General features: G+C 37.3%; 1 protein-coding gene across 2 annotated transcripts in view; it reads left to right on the top strand.

Annotated features, from left to right (window-relative positions):
• Positions 1 to 24,710, top strand: part of Atf6 (activating transcription factor 6) — a 164,666-nt gene that overhangs the window by 33,239 nt on the left and 106,717 nt on the right. For both annotated transcript variants that reach the window (XM_048357850.1, XM_048357849.1), the window contains exons 7-9: positions 2,499 to 2,719; positions 16,723 to 16,908; positions 18,385 to 18,476. In XM_048357850.1, the coding sequence (XP_048213807.1) occupies positions 2,499 to 2,719; positions 16,723 to 16,908; positions 18,385 to 18,476 (499 nt within the window). The remainder of the gene's footprint in view (positions 1 to 2,498; positions 2,720 to 16,722; positions 16,909 to 18,384; positions 18,477 to 24,710) is intronic.

Genomic DNA, 24,710 nt, shown 5'->3' with positions numbered 1-24,710 from the left:
TTTGTGTATATATATGTAAATATTGTTTATTAATTAATTATTATTTTTTGTGTTTGTACTGTGGCTTGAATTCAGGGCTTGGATGCTATACCTTATTCTTTTGCTCAAAGCTGGCCCTCTACCACCAAGTCACAGTTCTTTCTGGCTTTTTGGTGGTTAATTGGAGATAAGAGCTTCAGAGACTTTTCTGCCCAGGCTAGCATCCAGACTTGATTCTTAGATCTTTTATTTTAAAACCGAACTATATTTTTATTATCTTTAAGTAGTTCCACAAAGGATTCAAGAAATAATTTTATAAGTACAATATATCTTAATCAATGTCACCTCCTACATCATTTTCCCTTATCCTCCCCCTCTCAATTTTCTTCTTCTTCTTCTTTTTTTTTTTTTTTTACCAGTGCTGGGCCTTGGACTCAGGGCCTGAGCACTGTCCTTGGCTTCTTTTTGCTCAAGGCTAGCACTCTGCCACTTGAGCCACAGCACCACTTCTGGCTTTTTCTTTTTTTTTAAATATATATATTTTTTATTATCAAACTGAATTACAGAGAGGTTACAGTTTCATACATTAGGCAGTGGATACATTTCTTATACTGTTTGTTACCTCGTCCCTCATTCTCCCCTCTCCCTCCCCCTTTCCCTTCCCCCTCCCCCCCATGAGTTGTTCAGTTGTTCAGTTCATTTTCACCAAACAGTTTGTAAGTATTGCTTTTGTAGTTGTTTGTCTTTTTTTACCCTGTGTCTCTCGATTTTGGTATTCCCTTCCAATTTCCTGGTTCTAATACCAGTATACCCGGTTTCCAGTATACTCAGATAAGATACAGAGATAGTGTAGGTACAACCACAGGAAGGTGATACAGGAATATCATCAATAATAGAGGCTACAGTTACATATGGCACGTTGAAAGTAGTTACCACTGTGATATAACAATCGTTTCCATAACATGGAGTTCATTTCACTTAGCATTATCTTATGTGTTCATAAGGGTATAGCTATTGGGTACTTCTGGCTTTTTCTATATATGTGGTCCTGGGGAATTGAACCCAGGGCTTCATGTATACAAGGCAAGCACTTTTTGCCTCCAGGCCATATTCCCAGCCCCTCAGTTTTCTTAGTTTCATAAGTTATGCATTAAATATTATGACTGCATTCTCCCTTCCCTTTCTTCATTTGTCTATCCACTCTCTTTTATCTCCTCTTTATACCTTTCAAGGGCCAGTTTCCTGGTATTCATTTTGTTGGACTATGAGTTTTTATAAGAAATTACACCAATTAAATTCTTCCTCTGTAAATACCATACTTCATTTAATACATCTGTGTTTACTTGTATACTGCCCTGTATGCTTTATTTGTACATTTATAAATTAGTCCTAGCTTCCACATGTGGAGAGAACATGTCCTTTGTCTCTCTGGGCCTGACTTCCAGGTTCATCCGTTTCTTTGCAGATGACTTACTTCACTTCCAGGTCTGACAATTTCTTTGCAAATGAGGTAATATTCTTCCTAATAAATGAGTAAAGTTCTATTGTGTATATATACCCTGTTGTCTTAATCCATTTGTCCATTGAGGGACATCTGGGCTGTTTTCCTACCTTGACTGTGGTGAATAGTGCAACAATGAACATGGTTGTACAAGTAGCTTTACTGTATCCTGATTTGTAAATACTCCCGAGTGGTATTACTGGATAATAGTGTAGTTCTATGTTTAAGTTTTTTGAGGAATCTCCAGACTGCTTTCCAGAATGGCTGAACAAGTTTATATTTCCACAACATTATATTAGGGTTCCTTCTCCCCTTCATCTGCTCTAACATCTGTTGTTTTTTGTATTCTTGATGACAACCATTCTAACCAGGCTGAAATGGAATCTCAGTGTTGTTTTGGTTTTTATTTCCTTTAAGATCTTAGCCTCTTAAGTAGCTAGGATTATAGCTGTGAGCCACTGGTACCTGACTATAAATCCTATTAATTTAAAAAATTTGTTATTTATAACATGAAGAATTCTTTTGCACCAATAAATTTCATAGGTTAACACTTGGAGAAATCACACAAAACAGAAAATTGGATACATGTGTAGTTGAAAAAGACAAATATGGAAATATATTGATATGTGCATATATCTATAAATAACAGATGTATATATTTAGATGGGGGTCTTGCTATGTTGCAAAGGCTGACCTTGTACTTCTGGGCTCAGGTGATACCTTGTGCCTCAGTTTCTAGAGTGCTAGGACTACAGGGGCATGCTACTATGACTGGTTTTGAAATATACTCAAAGAGGTCAGGAACTTAGTTCTACTAGACATATTAGCAGAGTTCCCATGAACATACAGAGTATATGGGCTGTTGGTCATGTTGTATTTGACGGTAGGGAAATCCCTTTGGGTTGATCTACTTATTGTATCTGCAGAAGAGACCTAGATGTTGGACTGCTTCTTTACCACAGTAGTTCTGCACCTTCTGATTCATTTTCTTTCTTTTTTTTTTTTTTTCTAAATGTAGGTCAGACGGTTTTGCTCTCTCAGCCCACTGTGGTACAACTCCAGCCCCCAGGAGTTCTGCCCTCTGCTCAGCCTGTCCTTGCTGTCACTGGAGGAGCCACACAACTACCTAATCATGTGGTGAATGTCGTACCGGCCCCTGTGGTGAATAGCCCAGTGAATGGAAAACTCTCTGTGACCAAACCTGCCTTCCAGGGTCCCACAAAGAGTGTGGGTTCAGATGTAAGTTTGAAACGTGGTGCTTACTAATTGCGTAATTAAAAATCGACAAAACAAATACACTATTCTCTTATTGCCTGTTTGTTTTATAAGTTTGTTTAGTTGCATGTGCTAAAATTGGGTATCTTATGTGGCAGAAAATTACAACAAGGTTTATGTCTGAATCTAGGTGGAAATGTTATTGAAACGCTGAAGTGTTGATGAAAAGTGAAGTATGCATACCTCCCTCTTTTACTCTTCTCTTAAAACCTTTTCATCACACTTTTCAACCCCTGCAACTCAATTAAGTCATCCACCAAAATATTTTAGATTCTTCATATTTCCTGACTGAAAGATTTTTAACAACTTCTCAGATAAGGCTCTGTAGTCTTTTTAGGTGGGTTTTATATTTGCTTCTCACTTGGCTTTCTGCAAGTTTTCAGCTTGTGTAATGATTACTTGCTACTCTTAGGAATCCTGTCTTGTAATGATTGTTTGGAACTATCCTACCTTTGCAAACCTTCACATTTTCTAGCATAGTGTGGATATTTTTTGTAACTTATAAATCACATAGAATTGCCTTAGATCTGTCTAAAGCCAGTTATGGCATTTGATAGCTAACTATTGCTTTCTTTCAAAGTGATTAGAAATATTTCATTTTACATATTTGATATTAAACTACAGGTCCTAAAATTTAAAGTAAAACCATCCTAATAGTAGATTCTATAAATTTATGTTTGGGGAACTACAGCCTATGTTGAAGTAAAAGTGAATATTACTAGTTTTTAGTTTTATTATTGCATCTTTTTATGGGTAAAGAGTGTGTGACTGTGTTTGTGTGCGCGCGCACGCACATGTGGTGTGCAGGTTCGTGCGCTTGTCCTGGGACTTGAATTCAGGGCCTGGGCACTGTCCCTGAGCTTTTTTTTTTTTTTGGCCAGTCCTGGGCCTTGGACTCAGGGCCTGAGCACTGTCCCTGGCTTCTTCCCGCTCAAGGCTAGCACTCTGCCACTTGAGCCACAGCGCTGCTTCTGGCCGTTTTCTGTATATGTGGTGCTGGGGAATCGAACCTAGGGCCTCGTGTATCCGAGGCAGGCACTCTTGCCACTAGGCTATATCCCCAGCCCCCAGAGTCCCTGAGCTTTTTTGCTCAAGGCTAGCGCTCTACCACTTGAGCCACTACTCCATTTCTGGCTTTTTTGGTGCTTAAATGGAGACAAGAGTCTCATTGACTTTCCTGCCTGGCTGGCTTCCACCTCCTGAGTAGCTAGGGTGACAGGTGTGAGCCATCAGCACCCAGCAGGTGAAGTATTTTTGCAAAGTATTTCCCAAGTTCAGTGAGTTATTTGAAGTTGTTCATCAGACAGCTTATTAAATATGCTTACCTAGAATTTATTAGCTGGCGTATCAGTAACTGACACATTTATTTGTAAATTTGTTCCATTGCATAAACACACTAAACAATGTCAATCCCAAATTATGTAAAAGCTGGTGACAAAGAAATATTATCTAGCAAGAGTAGAGCATCCAGGTTCTATAATAAACGTGTGGAAACAGTTAAAGCATGGACTAGGAAAACTAGTGTCGTCTGAGAATACAGAGCCTAGAGAGGACAGAATTAGGCTTGACATTGTTAGTTTATATTGAAGACTAGAAAAAGTAAGCATGGTGCTTATGGCACATGAAGCCCTGTGTTAGTGTTAGTTTTCATTGCTGTGACAAATGCCTAATGGAAACAGCTTAAAGAAGGAAATATTCATTTTGGCTTTTAAAAAAAAAAAGTGTTTTTAGCCCATCATGGCAAGGGCATGGCAGAACTAAGCATCTCACATCATTGTGGTCAGGAGCTTAAGAGAGAGAAAGTATAAGCCAACAAGCCTCTCCCTTCCTCTTGCTTCTCCTTCTCTTCTTCCTTTTTCCTCCTTCTTTCTTCATTCTATCCTCTTATACCTCTTCCTCCTCCTCTTCCTTCTTTCTCCTTTCTTCCTTCTTCCCTCTTCTTCCTCCTCCTCCTCCTTGTTCTTTTTGGGGCCTGAAGATAAGAATCTTGGCAATTTTTCTGCCTGGACTGTTTCCAAAACATGGTCCTCAGCCTCCTGAGTAGCTAGGATTCCAAGCATGAGTTACCATTATCTGGCAGGCATTTCTCTTTTTCTTCTATTCCATCTGGGCTTACAGCCATAGGGATGGTGCTGCCGATGTTCAAGGTAGGACTTTCTCCCTTAGTTAATTCTCTATGCTAATGCCCTCACAGATGCAATCAGAAATATGTCTTTCTAATCTAGGTGGTTCTAGGTCCCCTCAAATTGACTGTCAAGATTAGCCACAATAGGCATGAGTACCTGGTGTATTTCAGTTGAAGACAAAATAGTGTGATGCTGGGATTTGTTTTGAAATAATTCTGTAGACACATGATGAGAACAACGTAAAGAAAGCAATACTCAAAAGATCTTATTAGTTATAGAAACTCAGTGTTTATTCTTTTTCTCTTTTTGGTGCATAAGAAAACTTCTCTAGTAAGTAAAATAATGCCTAATAAAAATCTAATACCATTTTTTGATATTTTCATTAAAAAGTTGTAAAACCAGTAAGAAAATAGTATGCTTTTCATAGGATACTGAAAAGAATATCTCTTAAATTTTTCTTCGTATATTCTAAATTATAAATTAAAAAATTTTTATATAGTATTCTTAAAAGGAATCTAACATGAGTTTGATTTTATGTAATATGTTAGGACATTGAAAATACTTTCATGGAGTATTTTCGACATGAAGAAAGATAAATACTAGTTAGAATTTTAAAGGTATACAGGTGAACAGTGTGTCAGGGTTAAAATGTTAACATAATCTAAGTCTGTCCCATATGTCCCAGTCTCAGGGAGGTCTAGGGAAATATGACTAGGATGGGGAGGGTGTTTTAAAAAAATATGTGTCATAGGTATACTGCTGGTTTAATTGATTTAGTAAATTGAAGAAGACTGAAAGGAGGCCTGGCTGCTGTCTTTTGGGAAATGAGGTTTGTCATGTGGAAATTAGAATTGTTTTATGCTATTCCAGAAGATTATCTAACACAGGTGTGGATAAGTTGTAGAAAGGCTCTGTTTAATCCTAAATTTTTGTTTTTGTTTTGTAGGGCCTGTCCTAGGGCTTGAACTCCAGGCCTGGGTGTTGTCCATGAGATTTTTTTCTTGCTCAAGGGTAGGATCATACTGCTTGAGCCTCTACCTCTGCCTTTTTGGTGGCTAGTTGGAGTTAGGAGTCTCATGGATTTTCTTGCAGGGGCTGGCTTCAAACTGTGATCCTCAGATCTCAGCCTCCCGGATGGCTGGGATTACAGGCCTGAGCCACTGGTACCCAGCTTCTTCAGTCTTTTTTTCCCCCTTAATATAGTCTTTTAGACTCTCAGTATCTGAATAATGATCATCTGAATCTTGACAGTTATCATTGTGTTCTACTGACCCATTTTGTAATCTTAAAACTTATTTCAATTAATTTCATGTTGATCCACTAGCCAAACATCTTTTATTAGCTTTTTGATGTGAAAAAACATGTGGGTTCTGCTTTTGCATGAGCTGAAAATTGTAATTTTCTAACAAAGCCTGAGTTTCCACTGAGGAATCGGAGAATAAGTGAAATGAGAAAGTATATACTAATAGGTATTAAGTTTTGATTTTAGCAATATTTATTGGCTAACCTTCATTCCTTTTTACAATTTGGGGCTGATAGCATCATAAAAGAAAGATTCAGGTACTGTGTGTTTAATGCAAGAAATCTAAAGATTATTAGAAAAATTTCTAGTCAACCTGCATTGAAGTTTTGGTGCTTATTTTTACTTGGCCAGCACAGCAGGAAATGAATCAAGCCTTTTTAGTATGAATTTTTGGTGGAGGTTTTGACTGAATATTTATTTCAAGTAAAGAAGCACCAGTCTGTCCTTTCAGCTAGCCAACCCACTGAGGAACTCAAAGGAAATCTGTTCCAGAAGGAGCTATTGAGGAGAACTCTGAGCCTCTCATGTAGTTCTATGTTAGTAACTTGGTTGACCTCAGCATTGCTTGTGTTTGTTTGATCCATTAAATTAGGGTAAATTTCGAATTAGCATTCATTCCTAACTCAAAATGGTTCAAATTTTTATCATGTACTTTTTGTGCTTTTAAACTAAAGCAGAAAAGTTGTAATTCAGAAAAGCAAATTATATCAATCTTTTGTGGCATTGTAGTGCTGACATGGCTCCTTTTCCCTACCTTTTCTTTAAAGCTCTTTTGTTTGGCTGGTTTCACTCTCTAGAGGCCTGCTATTGCCATAAGGAGCGTTTTTAGCATACCATATTCTGCAAAGTGCATTAAGTACCACATTATCTGTTATGAAAACAGTTTGCCTGGTTCAAATTATAATTTTACTCTTCCTGCCTTTTGCTGCTAAATCTGTTTTGTTTAACTCTTAGAAACCTCACCTAAGTTTTCAAGAAATATGCTTTGTTTTTGGCTCTGTTCCTGGTGGAAAAAAATGAACAGTCATTTCAGAAAGTGTAGACGTTTCTGTGCAGTTTGTTAATAAATGGCAATCTCAGAACTATGAAATTGACCTCATAGGAGAGCATGCTTATCTTTTGGAATTACTTTGTTTGGATGGCCAAGTATAGCAAAGGCTCTTAATGGGTAGCAGCAGGGTGGAACAATGATGATAAAAATGATTAGGAGTCAGCATTAAAGTAGGAATAAGAGCAATTTCATATAGGAAGTTGGTTAAGAGGTATAGACTAGGGATAGAGACATGGATCAAGTGGTAGAACATTTGTCTGGCAAGTACAGACCCTGAGTTCAAGCTCCAATACTGACAAAAAAAAGGTGTACTATGTGCCAATAATATAAAAAGCATACACATTAAGTGAGGGGATGTGTGTATGCCTATAGTCTCAGCAGTCTACAGTCTGAGGCAGGAGGACTGAGTGTTCAAAGCCTTATTTCCAGAGAGAGTGAGAGCAAGAGAGAGAGTGAGCACGAGAGAGAGAGAAAGAGAGAGATATGAATAACATATACACAGACAGACAATACTGCCACTAGAGAAAACCTCCGATATTTCCTCATGTACTCATTCATTCCATTGAAATTTCCAACCCCTTTTATCACCTTCTACTTAATCTCTGGTTAGAGACCTTGACCCCCTTAAGCATTCCTTAGAGTACTACCCTTTAGCAGTTTCTTCCTGGGTCCCTAGAGCCATCATGGAAAGAGAGTTGCTAGGTGGTAGAGGGAGATTGCTTTCTGCTAGCCTGAGAGTATTAGAAGTGCTATGAAGGACATTCTTCTGGCATGCCAAATCAGAGCTTTGTTAATATAGAGATTTCAGATGTTGTTAGTATTGTTCACATGGGACTGATGTCCCATGAACCCAAAAGGATGCTCTGCCCTGCACATAGTCCTCCCCTTTCCTCCCTCCCTCCCCTTTCCTCTCCCTCCCTCCCCTTTCCTCCCTCCCTCCTTCCCTCCCTCCCTCCCTCCCTCCCTCCCTCCCTCCCTCTTTTTCTCTCTTTCTTCTTTCCTTCCTTTCTCACTCTCCCTTCCTCTCCCCTTCCTTGCCCTGGCTCTCCCCTCCCCTTCTTTTTTTTCAGTGTAAGAATGTGAACTTGGGGCATCTACTGTTTTTATAGCAAGCAGGAGGCAAGCCTCCTTATTTTCCAGATGGAGATTTTACCTCACTTTTAAAGTTCCTTGCTGAAAACCCAACCCTAAGAAATGGCCTTGGTACTTTAAAAAAAAATGGTCATGGCCTTGCATTCTTAGCATATCCAGTAGGACACCCCCATCCATGGGTCAGAGGGTCACTAAATCTATTTGTAATTCAAAATAACTCCAAAAAAAAAAAAAGAAAAGAAAAAAGGGGAGAGTGCTTGTTCTATTTAAGAAAAAAAAGCAAACATTTTTCAGACACTTTTAAGCTACTTGTTTTGTTGGTAATACCCAGTAGCAGAGGTGTTAATTGTAAATGTAAGATGAATCTCCTTAAATTATATGGCTAGTTTAGATCTAAGAAGATAAACAATGAATAGATACTTTTTACTAACTAAATTCTTTAAACAATAAAGGCATTCAAATCATGGTATTTCTTTAGCTGCAAAGTAGAGGAATCTGTCAGAACAAATTCAATAGGAAAGATTTGGAAATCCAAAGAGCTGTCCAGATTTTTAGAAAAAAATTTCTTCTGTGTTAACTATGTTTTGGCTTTGCTGCTACCAGAGACTGTAAGTAGAAGAAAAACATGCCTCATTAAAATATTGATGTTTCTTTGAGGGTTATAGTAGTTTGGGGAAGGAAAATGAACATTTTCCCTCCTCCCCTCTTGATTTTTCCTGTTTGATATGCTGCATCAGAACAGATTTATTCTGTGGCAATATTAGCATTCTATATATTTTTAAATTTGGCATCATGATAAAACTAATAAGTAATTAAAGGATGCTAACATATCTTTACTAAATAATTTTCTTTCCTTTCCCAGATTGCCTTTTGTAAAACTTTAGTTTAGGAAGTAGGCATAGAATTCTTAGCCAATCCATTCTGGTGGCCAGAAGAAACCTTTTTTTTTTTTTTTTTTGCTGGTCCTGTGCCTGGAAGTCTGCACCCGGGTGCTGTCCCTAAGATCATGGCTAGTACTCTACTACTTGAGTTATAATCCACTTCCAGCTTTTTATTTGAATAATTGGAGGTAAGAGGTTCTAGACTTTCTTGCCCTCTCTAGCTTATAACCGTGATCTTCAGATCTCAACCTCCTGAGTAGCTGGGATTACAGACGTGAGCCACCAGCTAGCAATCACTTTTAATAGCATTGTATATATCTTTTCTGAGACTTCTTTAGTGTATAAATACACTTTTTGCCTATTGACTTGTTTTATAGAAATGGTAGCATACTGTGATTGCTGTCCTGCAATCCACTTTTTTCTCTTAGTATATCTTAGAAATCTTTCCATATTAATGTACATATGTCTTCATATTCTTTTAACAGTTGTATGGTAGTCTGTTTCATAGAGGTACCATAGTTGAAATTTTTGTATATTTTTTCTTATACACATTCTTTACTTGAATAACTTTTATTTTGTTCATGTGAAAGTATACCTATGGGAGATAGTTCTAAAATTGGAATGTAGTCAGAACTTAGGTACTTTAAAAATTTTGATAGTTTTACCAACCGAATTTCCACTGGGGTAGTTTATTTTAGTGTGTGTTGCTATTTGGGATTTGAACTGAGGGCTTTGTGCTCTTGCTTGACTTTTTTGCTCAAGGCTAGCACTTTAGCCACATTTCCCCTTCTCACTTTCTGCTGGTTAACTGGAGATAAGAGTCTCCTTTATTTTTCTGCTTGGGCTGAGTTAGAACTGAGATTTCTAGATCCCAGTCTCTTGAGTATCTGGGATTAATGGTATGAGCCACTGACACTCAGCATGAAATACTCCACTTAATATCTTTAGGCTGAAGCTGACTTCAGATTACTGGAACCATGGAAAGGGAAGCCATGAATAAAAGGGAGCTGCTATACTCTCTCTCTCTCTCTCTCTCTCTCTCTTTGGAAACAGTATTTCAGTCTATAGCTCAGAAGCTTGACTTCTCAAGTCTCCTGCCTCAGCTTCACAAGTGTATGTAATACCATGCTCAACAAGGCCTCCTGCACTTTTATACAGCTATGCCAGGAACACATGAAACAAAAATCATTTACTGAAGACACATGAACCTGCTCTGAGAATCCTTTCAAGTTCTCAGTTCCCAGAATGACATTCTTTCACATTGTGCACAGTGTATCTGTCTTGAGCATCTGGTGCACACCCCTGCCTTTGCCTCTATCAGCTCTTTCCCGTCATTCAGGGGTGAGATTGGATAGGGAAGTCTGGATTTAGCAGAGACTTTATTTTTTTTTTTTCATCCTAGGAATTAAGCTGTATATTAGAAGGTATTTTTCATTCAAAAATGGAACAAAGGAAGGGGTTTGCAGGATGAAGTTTAGTTCTTAGATTTGATAAAGTGAATGAGTTCAGGTTGCGGGTAATGAAACTTTTACATTTTTGGTGAATGGGAACTGGTTATATGACACACTCACCCAAAAACAATAGAAAGAGGGAAATAAAATTTCATCATGAAATTGAGAAGAGGCACAGGTCTACCTTTTTTTTTTCTGCTTTAAATAATTTTTTGAGGTCTGGGAATATGGCCTAGTGGTAGAGTGCTTGCCTCGTATGCATGAGACCATGGATTCAATTCCTTAGCAGCACATATATAGAAAAAGCCAGAAGTGGCGCAGTGGCTCAAGTGGTAGAGTGCTAGCCTTGAGCAAAAAGAAGCCAGGGACAGTGCTCAGGCCCTGACTTCAAGTCCCAGGACTGGCAAAAAATAATTTTTTTTTTGAGAAAAATATGCTTAAGATTTTAAGAGAAATAAAATTCAGACATTTATTTGAACATTTAAAATAATTAAAAAATAAATTTGCCAGTGTCTTTTAGCTATACATATATCTAAAAATGTATCTGTGAATGTTTACTATTTGCAGTAATATATAAATGTGCAAGGAAGTGTATATCTTTGGTTTCTAAATCAATTTCAAATACACTTGTGGTTTATTTTTTAATGTTGTCTGATGTGATGAAGAGGTTCAGAGAGTGTCTGCTTTCTGCATTCACCACTCCTTTGGAGGGGAAGATTCTGCTAAATGAGAATTAGGAGGGATAGCTTGTAATTACTATGTGATTTGCCCATAGGATATTAACACTTTGTCTGACTTGAGTTTACATGAGATGTTGGAGTGTATTTTGTAGTATACAAATGTCCTATTTGCCAGGTGCTGGTAGCTCACACCTGTAATCTTATACTCAGGAGGTTGAGATCCAGAGGATTATAGTTTGAAGCTAGCCTGGGCAAAAATATCCATGAGACTCTGCCTTCAAAATAACCAGCAAAAAGCCTGACTGGAGCAGTGGCTTAAAGTTTGCTACCTGAGTATGCAAGTTGAGTGAGTGTGAATCCCTGAGTTCACACCTCAGTACTGTCAAAAAATTATCTATCCATCTACCTACCTATTTATCTTATTTGAATATTACTTTAATGTGTAGTCACTCAGGTCTTTGAAACTCATTTCTTAAATAACAGCAAAGAGTCATGTCTCTAAATGGTCTTATTCTATTTACAAAACAGGGAATTATAATGCAGTGTTTATAGACTGGTAAAGCTTTTAAAATGTAAAGAAAAATGTGAGCACTTTTGGATCTTTGACTTCTAAATTGACCCAACCCTTAAAAGGAACTTACCCATTTGTGAAAATTTTCCTTTTAGGTAAGTCTTTCATGCATTCAAATGAATGTTTGCCTAATACGTGGAACAGCCCAGTGCAATGGCACTAACAGGAGAGTATTTTGCAGTGGAGTTTTTTCTTCTGTTCTTTTTTCTTGCTCCAAGATATAGCTTTATGGGAGAGATGTCAGAAGGCAGGATGATCAGAAGCAGGAACTGGCCAGCTGTTGGCTCATTTTAGTCTATGTTAAATCATCTGCTAGGCCTGTAAGGGAGATGGTTTAGTTGATTAATGGGCCAGAGTATTGATTTTATGTTTACATATTGCTAACAGGATATTCAGCTTCCAAATACAAGCAGTTCTACAGGACTCTGTTTTCAGACAGACACATAATTAAAGTAATCCCATGGTTCGCAAGGTTAGAGTTTTACAGTGTGTTGCAGGACTATTTGGTATAAAAAGCTGTTTGGAGCTGGGTACTGGTGGCTCACACCTGGAGTCCTAGCTACTCAGGACGGCGAGCTCTGAGGACTGACACTTGAAGCAAGCCCAACAGAAAAGTCAGTGAGCTAGTATCTCTAATTATTCGCCCCCAGACTCCCCCCCCCAAAAAAAAACCTAGAAGTGGAGGTATGACTCAAGTAGTATAGCAGTAGCCTTGAGCAAATTGTGTGGAGATATTGTGTTAATAACCCCTGGATTTGAGTCAACATTGGCCTCTCTTTTTGACAGTAGATTCAGTGATGAAGTTTACTTTAAGTTATCTTGAAGACTATAGTAACTTCAACAAGCTTTGACTAATGAAATATACTATGAAATATCAAGATAATGAAAATAATATGCTGCTGTTTTATTGCACATTAGGTATTATTTATCAAACAATTATAGATTAATCCCCCAACACCAAATACCATACAGTGTATGTATTTATGTAGCCTAGGAAGTACAGACTATTTTAACTATTTCATATTTAGCTGGAGCTAGCTTGCTGAGATATAAAGTCGGAGCCCTTCCCCCATTTTTTGACTCTTGAGGCTTTCATATATTTATATTCTTTACCTTCTGTTTTATTGGTAATACTGAGTATTTTCAGAACTGTTATAATGGATTTTTCATATGGAAAAATAAAGAATATTTGACCACAGGTGGTTTTCATTTTTTTGGTATGAGGCATGTGTATTGACAGCCTTTGAAACTTTAATGCTGTATAATGTGCAGGTGCTTTTATTGTTTATAGAAATGGCTAATCCTTGTTTGAAATTTATTAAATGGTGTGCCATCTGTAAGCCTCCTCCAATTCTGTAGATTAATTATCCTTTAAAGTTAGGTTGCCTTTTATCTAACTTTTAGTACGAACTCTTCCATCTGGGAACTTTCTCTTTTATTTTTTTTCAGTACTCTGTGTACTTCCACCAGCTACTATTAAATATTAATTATGGACACTGGCATTCTTAATAACAATGAAGGTAGGGCTGGGAATGTTGCTTAGGGGGAGACTGCTTGCTTAGCATGCATGAAGCCCTGGGTTCAGTTCCTCAGTACCACATAAACAAAAGATAAATAAAATTTAAAAAAGAAAAATATTATTTAAAAAAGACAATGAAAGTAATCAAAATTAACAAAGTGGCATTGTCTAGAGAATCGGTGGACAATCACTTGTTATGGCTTTGCCATTGTGTGTGTGTGTGTGTGTGTGTGTTTGTTTAGCATCACAGAAGAAAGACAAGGATGGTTTTTCTATAGAAAAGTTTGATAGATGGTATGAACTTTCAGTTTAAGAAAAAAACCTACTTTTTGGACATATATAATGTTTGTATGGTTACAATTGAAAGATTGTTAGCAGTATTGGATGCTAGGAGATTACTTATTGTATTTCGACATTCCTCTTTTTCTAGGTAATATAGTGTTTACATGGAATTATATTGTTATTTTAAAAGAAATCTCTATGAAAAACTTCTTTTAGTGATGGAGTTATGGAATACCCCATAGTGGAAAGTCTGTTTTACAAAGTCCATTGTAAAACAGACAGAGTTCAGCAACTCAACCATCTGTGTACTTACACAAATGAATTTAACATTGTTCCATGCTTTTTGTAGCCTCAGGTTTGCTCCCCCTACCCCTGCCAATTAGACTAATAGACTAACAATAGGCTCCATAATTTCCTTTAGAACACTACAAAAATAATTTTGCTCAGTAGGTTTTGAATATGGAAGATACTTTTATTATTAAGCAAACAAACAAACAAACCCATAGTGCTGGGTATATTTTGGTGTTCCAAGGTCCAAATCCAGATATTGAGAAGTAATGTTCTTTAAACATTTGAGATCACTAGAGTTTTCTGGTTTATTTTCCAAAACATAAATGCATAAGATGTTCAGAGAAAGTAGAGTCGAGTGAGACCAATTGAAGTTTGATAGGCTAGTGAATATGGTGATCCAAATGATCCATTCGTCTACTGAGGGGCATCTGGGTTGGTTCCATATTTTAGCAATGGCAGATTGTGCTGCAATGAACATTGTTGTGCTGGTGGCTTTAGTGTGTCCTTGTTTGTTGTCTTTTGGGTAGATGCCCAAAAGTGGGGCTGCTGGGTCATAGGGGACCTCCATATTTAGACTTCTGATGAATCTCCATACTGTTTTCCAGAGTGGCTGAACCAGTTTACATTCCCACCAACAATGAAGTAGGGTTCCCTTTTGGCCACATCCCTCCAACATTTATTATTGTTAGTTTTTTTGATAAAGGACATTCTTACTGGGGTGAGGTGGAATCTCAATGTTGTTTTGATTTGCATTTCTTTTATGGCCAGTGATGTAGAGCACTTTTTCATATGTCTCTTGGCCATTCTCATTTCCTTATCAGAGAAGTCTCTTTTTAAGTCTTTAGCCCACTCGTTGAGGGGGCTTTTGGTTCTTTGCGGTTTTGTTTTGGAGGAATTTAATTTTTTTAGTTCTGCATATATTGTAGATATGAGGCATTTGTCCGTTGTATGGCCGGTAAAGATCTTTTTCCAATCTGTGGGCTTTCTGTTTATCTTGTGAGCTATGTCCTTTGCCCTGCAGAAGCTCTGAGAATAAGCAGTGTTAGTGTGAATGATGTGAGTTAGAAGTGTATGGATAGTATGGTGGGAGCATCCTTAACTGAGGAAGATGGAGGATGTGGTGGAGGGTTTGGTAGGTAGGAGGTTTAAAGAAGGCTTTGAAAGTAAAAAAGGGTACCTGGAATGTATGGGTAGCTTATTGTTGCAGTGGAGTAGTAAGGCAAAACTTTTTTGGGGGTGGGGTGGAGAGTTATTTTAGGAATGGCAGATAGGATAAGAAGAAAGACAACTTAGATAGTTAGGATTCTATCTCAGTAGTCTGTAAATGAGTTAGTGAGTACCTGTATGGTGAGAGTGACTATGGGGATAGAGAAAAAAACAATAACTTAGGGCATATTACCACTGAAAGAAACTTGGTCATTAGCATATATACTCAACATGGATTTAGTGAGTACGTGAGGTATTGAGAGATGAAGTTAATGTAGGTATAAAAGGAAAACAATGATCACATCTTTTATATTTTGAGAGATTCTTATTGATGAAAGATGGGTAGATTTGTAAAGATCTAGATAGAGGGAGACGTGTTTGGTTTGCACATACTGGATCTGCTATGAATTGTGGTATGTGTGGTTCTGGAGCATAGTCAGGTAATTTAGGGCCACAGATACTGATTATATAGGTGCCCATATAGTTGGTCCTCTGAATCCATGGGTTTTGCATTTATGGATTCAACCAGCTGAGACAGAAGTATTAGAAAAAAATTACATTTGTATGGTATATGTATATCAGTTTTCCCTTGCTGTCATTCCCTAAACCATATAGTATATATAATTATTTACATAGCATTTATTTTATTTTTATTTTATTTTTTTCCCCTGAGTCATGGTCTTGCTGTGTAGCCCAGGCTGATTTCAAACAAACAACTCTTCTACCTCTGCCCTCCCGCCCCATCCCCCAGTACTGGGATTACAGGCATGTACCACCAGGCCCAGATTACATTATATTAGATAGTATAACTAGTTTAGAGATGACTTACAGTATATGGAAGGAGGTGAGTAGATAGCAATTTGTAGAAGCCAATTTATAGAAGAGACTTGAACGTTTTCAAAGTTTGGCATCTGTGGGGAGTCTCATATATATATATAAATATACATATGTATATATCGTATACATATTTATGTACATTGTATGTATATATGTATGTGTATGTATAAAGGCACTTTCTGAGGGAGTATCTAATGGGAATATTAGATGATCAATAAATAAGCCTCTGCTGGATACCAGTGGCTTTTATTAGTAATCCTAGCTATATAGCATGCTGAGACTAGAGAGATCACAGTTCAAAGCTAGCCTGGGCAGAGTCTGTGAGACTCAGTCTCCAATTAACTAGCAAAAGTTAGGACTAACGGTGTGCTTAAGTGGTAGAGTGTTGGCCATGAGCAAGCAAACCAAACCTGAATGCAGATCCTGAGTTCAAGCCCCAATAATGGCAGTAAATAAATAAGTAAACAAATAGGCTAGTGTTAGAAAACACCACAAGAAATTAAATATTTAAGTTTTAGAAAATCTTATTTAATCATTTTTTTCTTAGTAGGAGTAGTATATTCTAATTTTTAAAAAATTAGAACAAAGTGAACAAAGAATAATTGTAGAAATCATTCTAATCTACTTTGATGAAACTCTAAAGCCAGAATATTCAAATTCGCTGTAAATTTTTCTAGATTGCCGTACTAAGGAGGCAGCAACGGATGATAAAAAACCGAGAGTCTGCTTGTCAATCTCGCAAGAAGAAGAAGGAATACATGCTGGGGTTAGAGGCAAGGTTAAAGGCTGCCCTCTCAGAGAACGAGCAACTCAAGAAGGAGAATGGGTCACTGAAGCGGCAGCTGGATGAAGTTGTGTTGGAGGTGAGTGGTAGAGCTTGATTTGGCAGAGATAGGTTCAAAATGTTTTTTGATTTTATTTTCCCTTGATAGAAAAATCGATAAACGTATAAGGTTATAAATCATGTAAAACACTAGTGGTAAGAAGATGAGAGTAGCATTACTTCAAAAACATTTGCAGTGAAGGAAAAAAGTTTGAAAAATTACCTTCTGAGGATTTTTTTTTTCTCCCGTGGTACTGGGCCTCATACATGCTAGGCAAGTGCTCTGCATTTAGCTGTGTCCCCAGCTGAAAGATGACCATTTTGGATTGTACCTCCCAGTCTATGAACAAAAGTTGTCCCCTTTTCTTGGATTTCTTTTCTTCATTTTTCTCCTTTCTTTCCTTTTCCCTTTCTGCTTCTTCCTCTTTTCCTTTCCCCTTCCCCTCCCCTTTCTTTCTCCTTTCTCTTTGGTACCATGTTTTAAACTCAGGCCTGTTTGCTTGCTCAGAAGGTATTCTGTCATATGAGCCATGCATCCAGCCTGGCTTTTTGCTGGATAATTGGAGATGGTGTCTCTCAGACTATTCTGCCCCTTGGCTGGCCTTCAACTAAGATCCTCTAGATTTCAGCATCCTAAGAAGTTAGAATTATAAGCTATTTTGCTTTTTTCCTGACTTATTACATTAGTAGTCTCTTCTGACTGAGTGACTTTAAAGAAAAAGACAATAATACAAAATGAAAATGTGGGTTAAAAATTCTTTTTTCTGTCCATTGGCAACTATGTTGTGTGTGTGTGTGTGTGTGTGTGTGTGTATGTGTGCACGCGCGCACATGCGCACGCGCTACACCATTCTGTCCCAATTTAGATCTCCTTAATTCTGACCTTGAGATCTTCTGCCTTCAGGATTCCACTGCAGTCTAGTTCTGAACCAAATAGATGTCTATTGGATGGTTTCTTTCCATCTTGCCACTGAGCACATGGAAACATTCCATTGTGTTGATGAAAATAATAACTTAAAAGACAGGGGAGCAAACCACAAAAGTGTCTGATGAAACTGATGAAAAACTCTTTGATGAAATCCATAAAGAATATAAAACTATTTACTATATACTTTCTTTTCTATTTCTTTCCTTTTCTCCCTCTGTTGGAAAATAGAAAGCTCTAGTCTTTTTAAAAGTACAAACTAACCATATAACTCATGTTGGGGGAGAGGATCTGGGGAGGGAGGAGATAGGGAAAAATGAGGGAGGAGGTAACAGTTGGATAAATAATGTACTTGCCTTACATACGAAACTGTAACCCCTCTGTACTTCACTTTGACAATAAAGAAAAAAAATAAAGTAGGCAATAAATGATCAAAAAAAGTACTATTTCCTCAGCTTTGAGTTTTTGTTGTTTTAGAAAATGCATTTGTAAAACTAGTAAAGAAAAAATAAATCTGTCGTTTAAGTGTTGCTTTTTGTAAAGTTGATGTGTTATTTAATGGAATTTCTTATGGCCATTTCCTTTGTCTAGAACCAGAGACTTAAAGTTCCTAGTCCAAAGCGAAGAGCTGTGTGTGTGATGATTGTATTGGCATTTATAATACTGAACTATGGGCCCATGAGGTAAGTGGATAGCTATTTGGTTTGGATACTAATGGTAAAACTTTAAGTATTCTTAGCTCTAGTTACAAACAAGAGGAAAACTGACTTGTTTTAAACAAAGTGAGCATCCTAGACATATAAAGTATAATTGGCCTTGCTTTCAGAGATTTTTTTCCTTCAGCAAGGAAGAGAGATGTGTGAAAGGATGACTGTGGTATAGTATGATGAGTGTAGTTATGGCAATCTGAACAGAACACTGAAAGACTGTAAAGCAGAGTATTAATTTCTTAGTGTGATGATTCATGTCAGATTGGTAGGTTTGAAATACAGTTTTTTGATGAATGATTGATATGGGAAATCCCCAAGAAGGAAATGGAAGCTTAAAGTGGTTGCCAGGTGGGAAGAATAGGAACAGTGTTTCAAATAGAGAGAATAGTATATTTAGAAACACTATTATAAAATAGCATGGTATTTTCAGAAAAAAAAACTGGAAAAATTTAGTGTATCTTATACATAAAAGTATCTGTCCAAGGCTAGAATATAGAGTCCAGGGTATATGTTGGGCCAAATAATAAAGAAGCTATGCTATTTTGTACACGGAGGAATCCCTGTGTTTTTAGGCAATGGGTAACAAAACCAGCTTTGTGAGGGTTATGTGGAGAATAAACTAGACTGGGGAGAAACCATTGACAGAGACATTTGAAGATCCTTGATGCTTTTCAGGTAATAGATGACAGTCCTATTTGGATTGTGGTGTCAAGGATCAGCTATCTCAGGGTACATCTCTGGGATAACCTCTGGGATTTGTTATTAGTATGATATGGGATAGGAGGAAGATAAGAGAGAAATTAGAAAACAATTCCAAAATTTCTATCTTGAAGAACTCAGTTGTGATGGTGTTACCTGAGGTAGCAAACAGAAACATGACTAATTGTACAATGAAAGGCAGTGGTATTTATTTTGAGTTTGCGAAGTTTATGACACTGATTAGATAACTGAGATTACCATTGCAGAGAGACAAATGGACAGACTGACAGTTATAGGGGAGAACAAGTAGAGAAAGGAGAGTACTAAGAATCCGGAAACATTAGCATCATCAGTAAATACTCACAAAGAGATTTTGTCCCTGTTCAGGAAAATGATTTCCTGAAGCCAAGGTGAAGAAGATTTGCAGAAGTTCTTGGGAAATAGTATCATGTGCTCTTGTCTGAGAGCTAGGGAGAGGCCGGTGATATGACTTATGGATGCCTACCAATCCTGGGTTCAAACCCCAGTACCACTACTACTGACTGTGGGATTTCAGTACATGTGTGCAATATGTAATGATTGGGTTAAAGTAAGTAGTGTAGCAAAATCTCTGTCATATGGTAACTTAATAAACATTTGTAGTGTGAATGAAGTTAAAGGGTGGAAAAAGCGAGTAATAGCTAAAAGAAAGCTGGAATTGCCCTATATAGTGATTATATGTTGATTAGAAAGCTTAGTATATTGGGAAGGTATCAAATCAGTTGATGCCTAATAGAAACAATTAACAGAGCTGTAGTGGAAAATTTTCTCAGTAATTGTAGACTACAGTCACAAGAAAATCCACAAACATTTAAATATTGGCATTATTAAGTTTGGTCCAATGGTCATATATAAACACTGCATCTATTTACACAAAGTTTTCAACCATAGAAGGAAATGTTAACACATGAATCTTATACTAGGACACCTCAACAAATTTTGAAGACCAACATGTGAACTACATTCATTATTAGTTTAGCTAAGAGAAATTAGTAGCAAAAATGTTCAGGCATTGCTCCACATCTAATCACTATAGAATCTGTAAAAAAAACCAAAACAATACCAGCTGACACCTATGGACTCTGACAGTATGGATCTGAGGCTTTGTTGTGTGTGTATGTGTGCTGGTCCTGGTACTATCACTGAGCTTCTTTTACTCAAGGCTAGTGCTCTATGACTTGAGCCGTATCTCTACTTCTAGCTTTTTTGGGGTGGTTTATTGGAGTAAGAGTCACACAGACTTTTCTGCCTTGTCTAGCTTTGAACCATGATTGTCAGATCTTAGCCTCCTGAGTAGCTAGGATCAAGGGCATGAACCACCTGGTAGCTGGCTAAGAAATTCGTTTTTAAACAAACTTTTTCCTCATGTATTTAGGGTTGAAAGCTACTCTGTGTGATTTTGTTTTTCTTTCTGAATATTAGCCTCTATAGAAATTGTAAAAATCCATTAAGTCAGAAGATAATGTAAAGAAGGGAAGTTGTATATCTATAGACAGATACCTCTAGGTCTGGAGTCTGTGTACAGTTGGAGACATCAGACACGGATGAGGAAGAATGAACCATACCACTAAAAGGCCAGCTATGTGGTTTTCTTATGAGACTATGCTTTAAGGAAGAGGTAACCACAGAGCATATGGCATTGAGTTTGAGTTGTCTGGAAGTGGTTAGACATAAAATGTCTCTATCCCAGAATTCTCTAAGTTTGTTAGCTTTTTTTTTTTAGTTTACAGGAAGAATTCTAGCTTCTTATTCTAAGATGAGATTGTCCTTAAATCTGGTTCCAATTTTTTTCTCCATTCACTTGTGCTCATTTCACTGTATGATATCATTATTGGCTGGAGGTTAAAAGTTACTGTATCACTTACATGTCAGAATTCAAACCACCAAATATACAAGGTTTTTGTCCAGCCAGACTTTTAAAGGAAATCTAATTCTAATTCCTGGCTAAAAGTACTTTCCACATTTATCAAAGTGACACATAAGCTGAAGAAATACATCTAAGTACCAGGTGTTAGTGAAACAGGGATTGCAGGGAGGTAGCAGAGCCAGGGCCAGACCTTTACCCAGATAGTTTAATTTATTCATGTTCGTCAAAAATGTCTAAGTAAAGTAATTGGTTCTCTCTTACAGCCTCTGTAAATGTAAGTGTTCTAAACAATAGCTCCTTAAAGGAGTACAGCCAAATGCAGAGCTGGGTTTTGAGAGCATGGAAAACTACTGAAGATTTGCTCTGGTTTGAGCTGCTATGTGAGTTGTGTACAGAGAGGTTTCAAAAAGCTTCACGATGACTTTGTCACATGTTACTTGCTTACCTGTCCCCTCACCCCCAAATTCATTTATTATAGCGAAATGAAAGGCATTTGAAATTAGAAACCTACATCTCTTGCCAAATTTCTTATCATGAGTAAGTAAGTCGCTGGTGTCCTTTTCAAAGCCAGAAGCAGATATGGTGGAGGTAACTCTGTTTTCTATCTTGTAAGAGAGGATTAGTCCAAATGAGAAAGCTACCCTCAGAGTTGAGTTCCTTCAGACCACACATCTTAGTCAGCATAAAGCAACGACCAGTTGGTGTTTTGTCTAAAAATAGATGTCTCAATTGCCACTTGTAGTATTTAGTGGATCTATGTGGAATCATTGCCTTGAAAACTCTCCAACACATACATAATAAGGAATAACAGCTCAACTTTGTAGAAAGTGAAGGTTAACATAATATTAAGGAAGTATAGGGGAAGGGGGGTATGAGGGACAAGGTAACAAACAGTACAAGAAATGTATCCAATGCCTAACGTGTGAAACTGTAACATCTCTGTACATCAGTTTTATAATAAAAACTTAAAACAAAAGGAAGTATAGGACAATTTTGAGGCTCTCAAATGTCTGAATACACTTCTCCCCACATTGTTTATTGATTTGGTAGTTTTGTGTTATTTTGTCTCCAGATTTGAGTTGAATTGTCATCTCAGTAAGTAAGCATTTGAAGCTTTTATTTTAGGAGTCATCCTACAGATAGTTCCTGAGTTTTAGCTAATGTCAGTGTGATTAGAGGTATGTGCTGTAACATTTTTATTCAGTTTTCTGAATATAAATGAGCATTAATATGCCCCAAATCAATTTATCATAATCTATTACTTTTAAGATTCTAGAATTAGAAAGTGCACAGATAATCTGAATGTTTTACATGGCTTTCTGTCTTAGCCCTTCTACTAGAATTCTCATTAAAGCAGCATTACTTTCATTTTTCCTTCCTTCCTAATTTTTCTTTGTAAGGTCGGAAGTGAGAGAAATGGTAATAAGCAGTTGTAAGAAAAGAAGATACATAAAAACTTGAAGATTAATTTTGGAATAAACTAGGCTAACCATATGTTCATATCACCTGTGACTGATTGTAAAGGTAGCTATTGTTCTCTGCTTATTGTATTATTTATTACGCACTTATGCACCAAGTACTAGTCTGATTACCCTATGTGAATTCACTGATTCCTCTCAGTGCTATAAGGTGGGTACTGTTATCCTCATCTTCTAGAGGAAAAGGAAGGCTTAGCTAATATGTAGAAAAACTAGCATTCATAGTTTGCCTTTGGAACCTGGCTTTAATCATTAAAAGAACAACAGCCATTCCAGGAGAGAAAAAGAAATGGATATTTATAGAGATATTAGGACTATATCTTGTAACTCTGCCCATTTTTAAAAATATTTTTATTGTCAAACTGATGTACAGAGAGGATACATTTACACATATTAGGCATTGGATACATTTCATGTGCTGTCTAATAATCCAAAACCCAGTTGGGGCAGGAAAAGATATGAACTCACAACTCCAATTTACCACCAAAATGCCTGAAGTAGATATTTGGTTAAAGTAGCAGAGAACCAGGATTGAGTGAAAAATCTAAAGCCAGTGCCCAGGTCTCTGCCCATTTTTTTTTTTTTAAAGTTTAAGATTGTTCAGTCTTGGAGCTATAACTCCACTCCTGGGTGTTGTCCTTGAGCTCTTTTGCCCAAGGCTAGGGCTAGGGCTCAACCACTTTGAGCCACAGCTCCACTTCTGGTTTTTCTGGTGGCTAATTGGAGATTAGAGTCTCATGGACTTTCCTGCTGGCTTTGTTTTTTGTTTTGCCAGTCCTAGGGCTTGAACTCTGGGCCTGAGCACTGTCCTTGGCTGCACTCTACCACTTGAGCCACAATGCCACTTCTGGCTTTTTCAATATATGTGGTACTGAGGAATCAAACCCAGCGCTTCATGTATATGAGGCGAGCGCTTTACTACTAAGCCATATTCCCAGCTCTTCTTGCTGGCTTTGAACCACAATCCTCAGATCTCAGGCTCCTGAGCAGTTAGGATTATGGGTATAAGCCACTGGCACCCAGTGAAAATATTTATTTATGAATTGACTGTGATTTAAGTTTAGCAGAAAAAGAGATTGCAATCAAATTTGTGGTTCTATTTTTTGACATTTAGAATCAGAAAGTACTTATCTCAGAAGAGCGATACAAGAGTTGTTCATATACAAACGTTTTGTATTAAACGTTACCACATTGATGCTGGCATCCTAGTAAGTGTAGTGGTTATCATTTACCCTAGCATCCCAAAGCTTAAAGTCTTAAAACAGCAACAATAATCATTATGTTGCCTTAAAAAAAAATCTGTGAACCTGTGAATTGGGCAAGGCTCACTAGCGGCAGCTCATTTTTACTTTCACAGAGTGAATTAACTGGGGTGCCTTGGGTTGGAGGACTGCACGCTTATACACCAGAGCCAAGTTTATAGACTAGAGTTCTTGATTTATCTTCATTTGGGCCTCTCCACAACTGCTTGGGCTTCTTCACTGTGTAGTGGCTGAGTTCCAAAATTGAACATCACTTATTAGAATATTGCTTGCTTTTTGAATGAATGAAAGAATCCTGGGTCCTTTTCTTGCTCATATTGGTTCATTTGGCAAATTGCCCCAGTAAAGTGCTGAAGGTTTTCCTTCCCAGGGTGGTAATCCTTGGCTCTGAGAATTACCATTTAGAGTTCTTTCATCTTTTTCTTGCAAACCCGTTTAATCATTCAGCCACATTCCTGTTTCTAGTAAATTACTCTCTGTTACTACTAGCTTTTAAGTATCATCTGTGAGCCACTCAATAACAGAGAGAAGAAAACCTATTAAATTTTAGAGAGTTCTCTTGAGAACTTTTTGTCTTTTCCTCCCCAGCCTCGGTTGCAATAAAAACTAATGTAATTTCCTGTTCCTGGATCTGGAAATGGTGTAGTAATGAATCTACCACCTACCGTTCTTGAATTATGGGGTTAAGCTTCCTTAAAGTGAAGATAAGAATTTTTCTCTCAGCAAGAGGCAGCATGGTACAGAAAGTTCATTTTATTTATTTATTTAATTGTTTATTTATAAAAAGAATGCCTCATGTGAATCAGGCACCATCTTAGACAAATTAAAGATTAGGGGTCCCTTAGTTTGTATTCTCACCAGA

The sequence above is a fragment of the Perognathus longimembris genome, chromosome 11, assembly GCF_023159225.1.
Source record: "Perognathus longimembris pacificus isolate PPM17 chromosome 11, ASM2315922v1, whole genome shotgun sequence".
NCBI classification, from domain to species: Eukaryota; Metazoa; Chordata; class Mammalia; order Rodentia; family Heteromyidae; genus Perognathus; species Perognathus longimembris.
The sequence above is the reverse complement of the archived record's forward strand: the minus strand, read 5'-3'. Positions and strand labels throughout refer to the sequence as shown.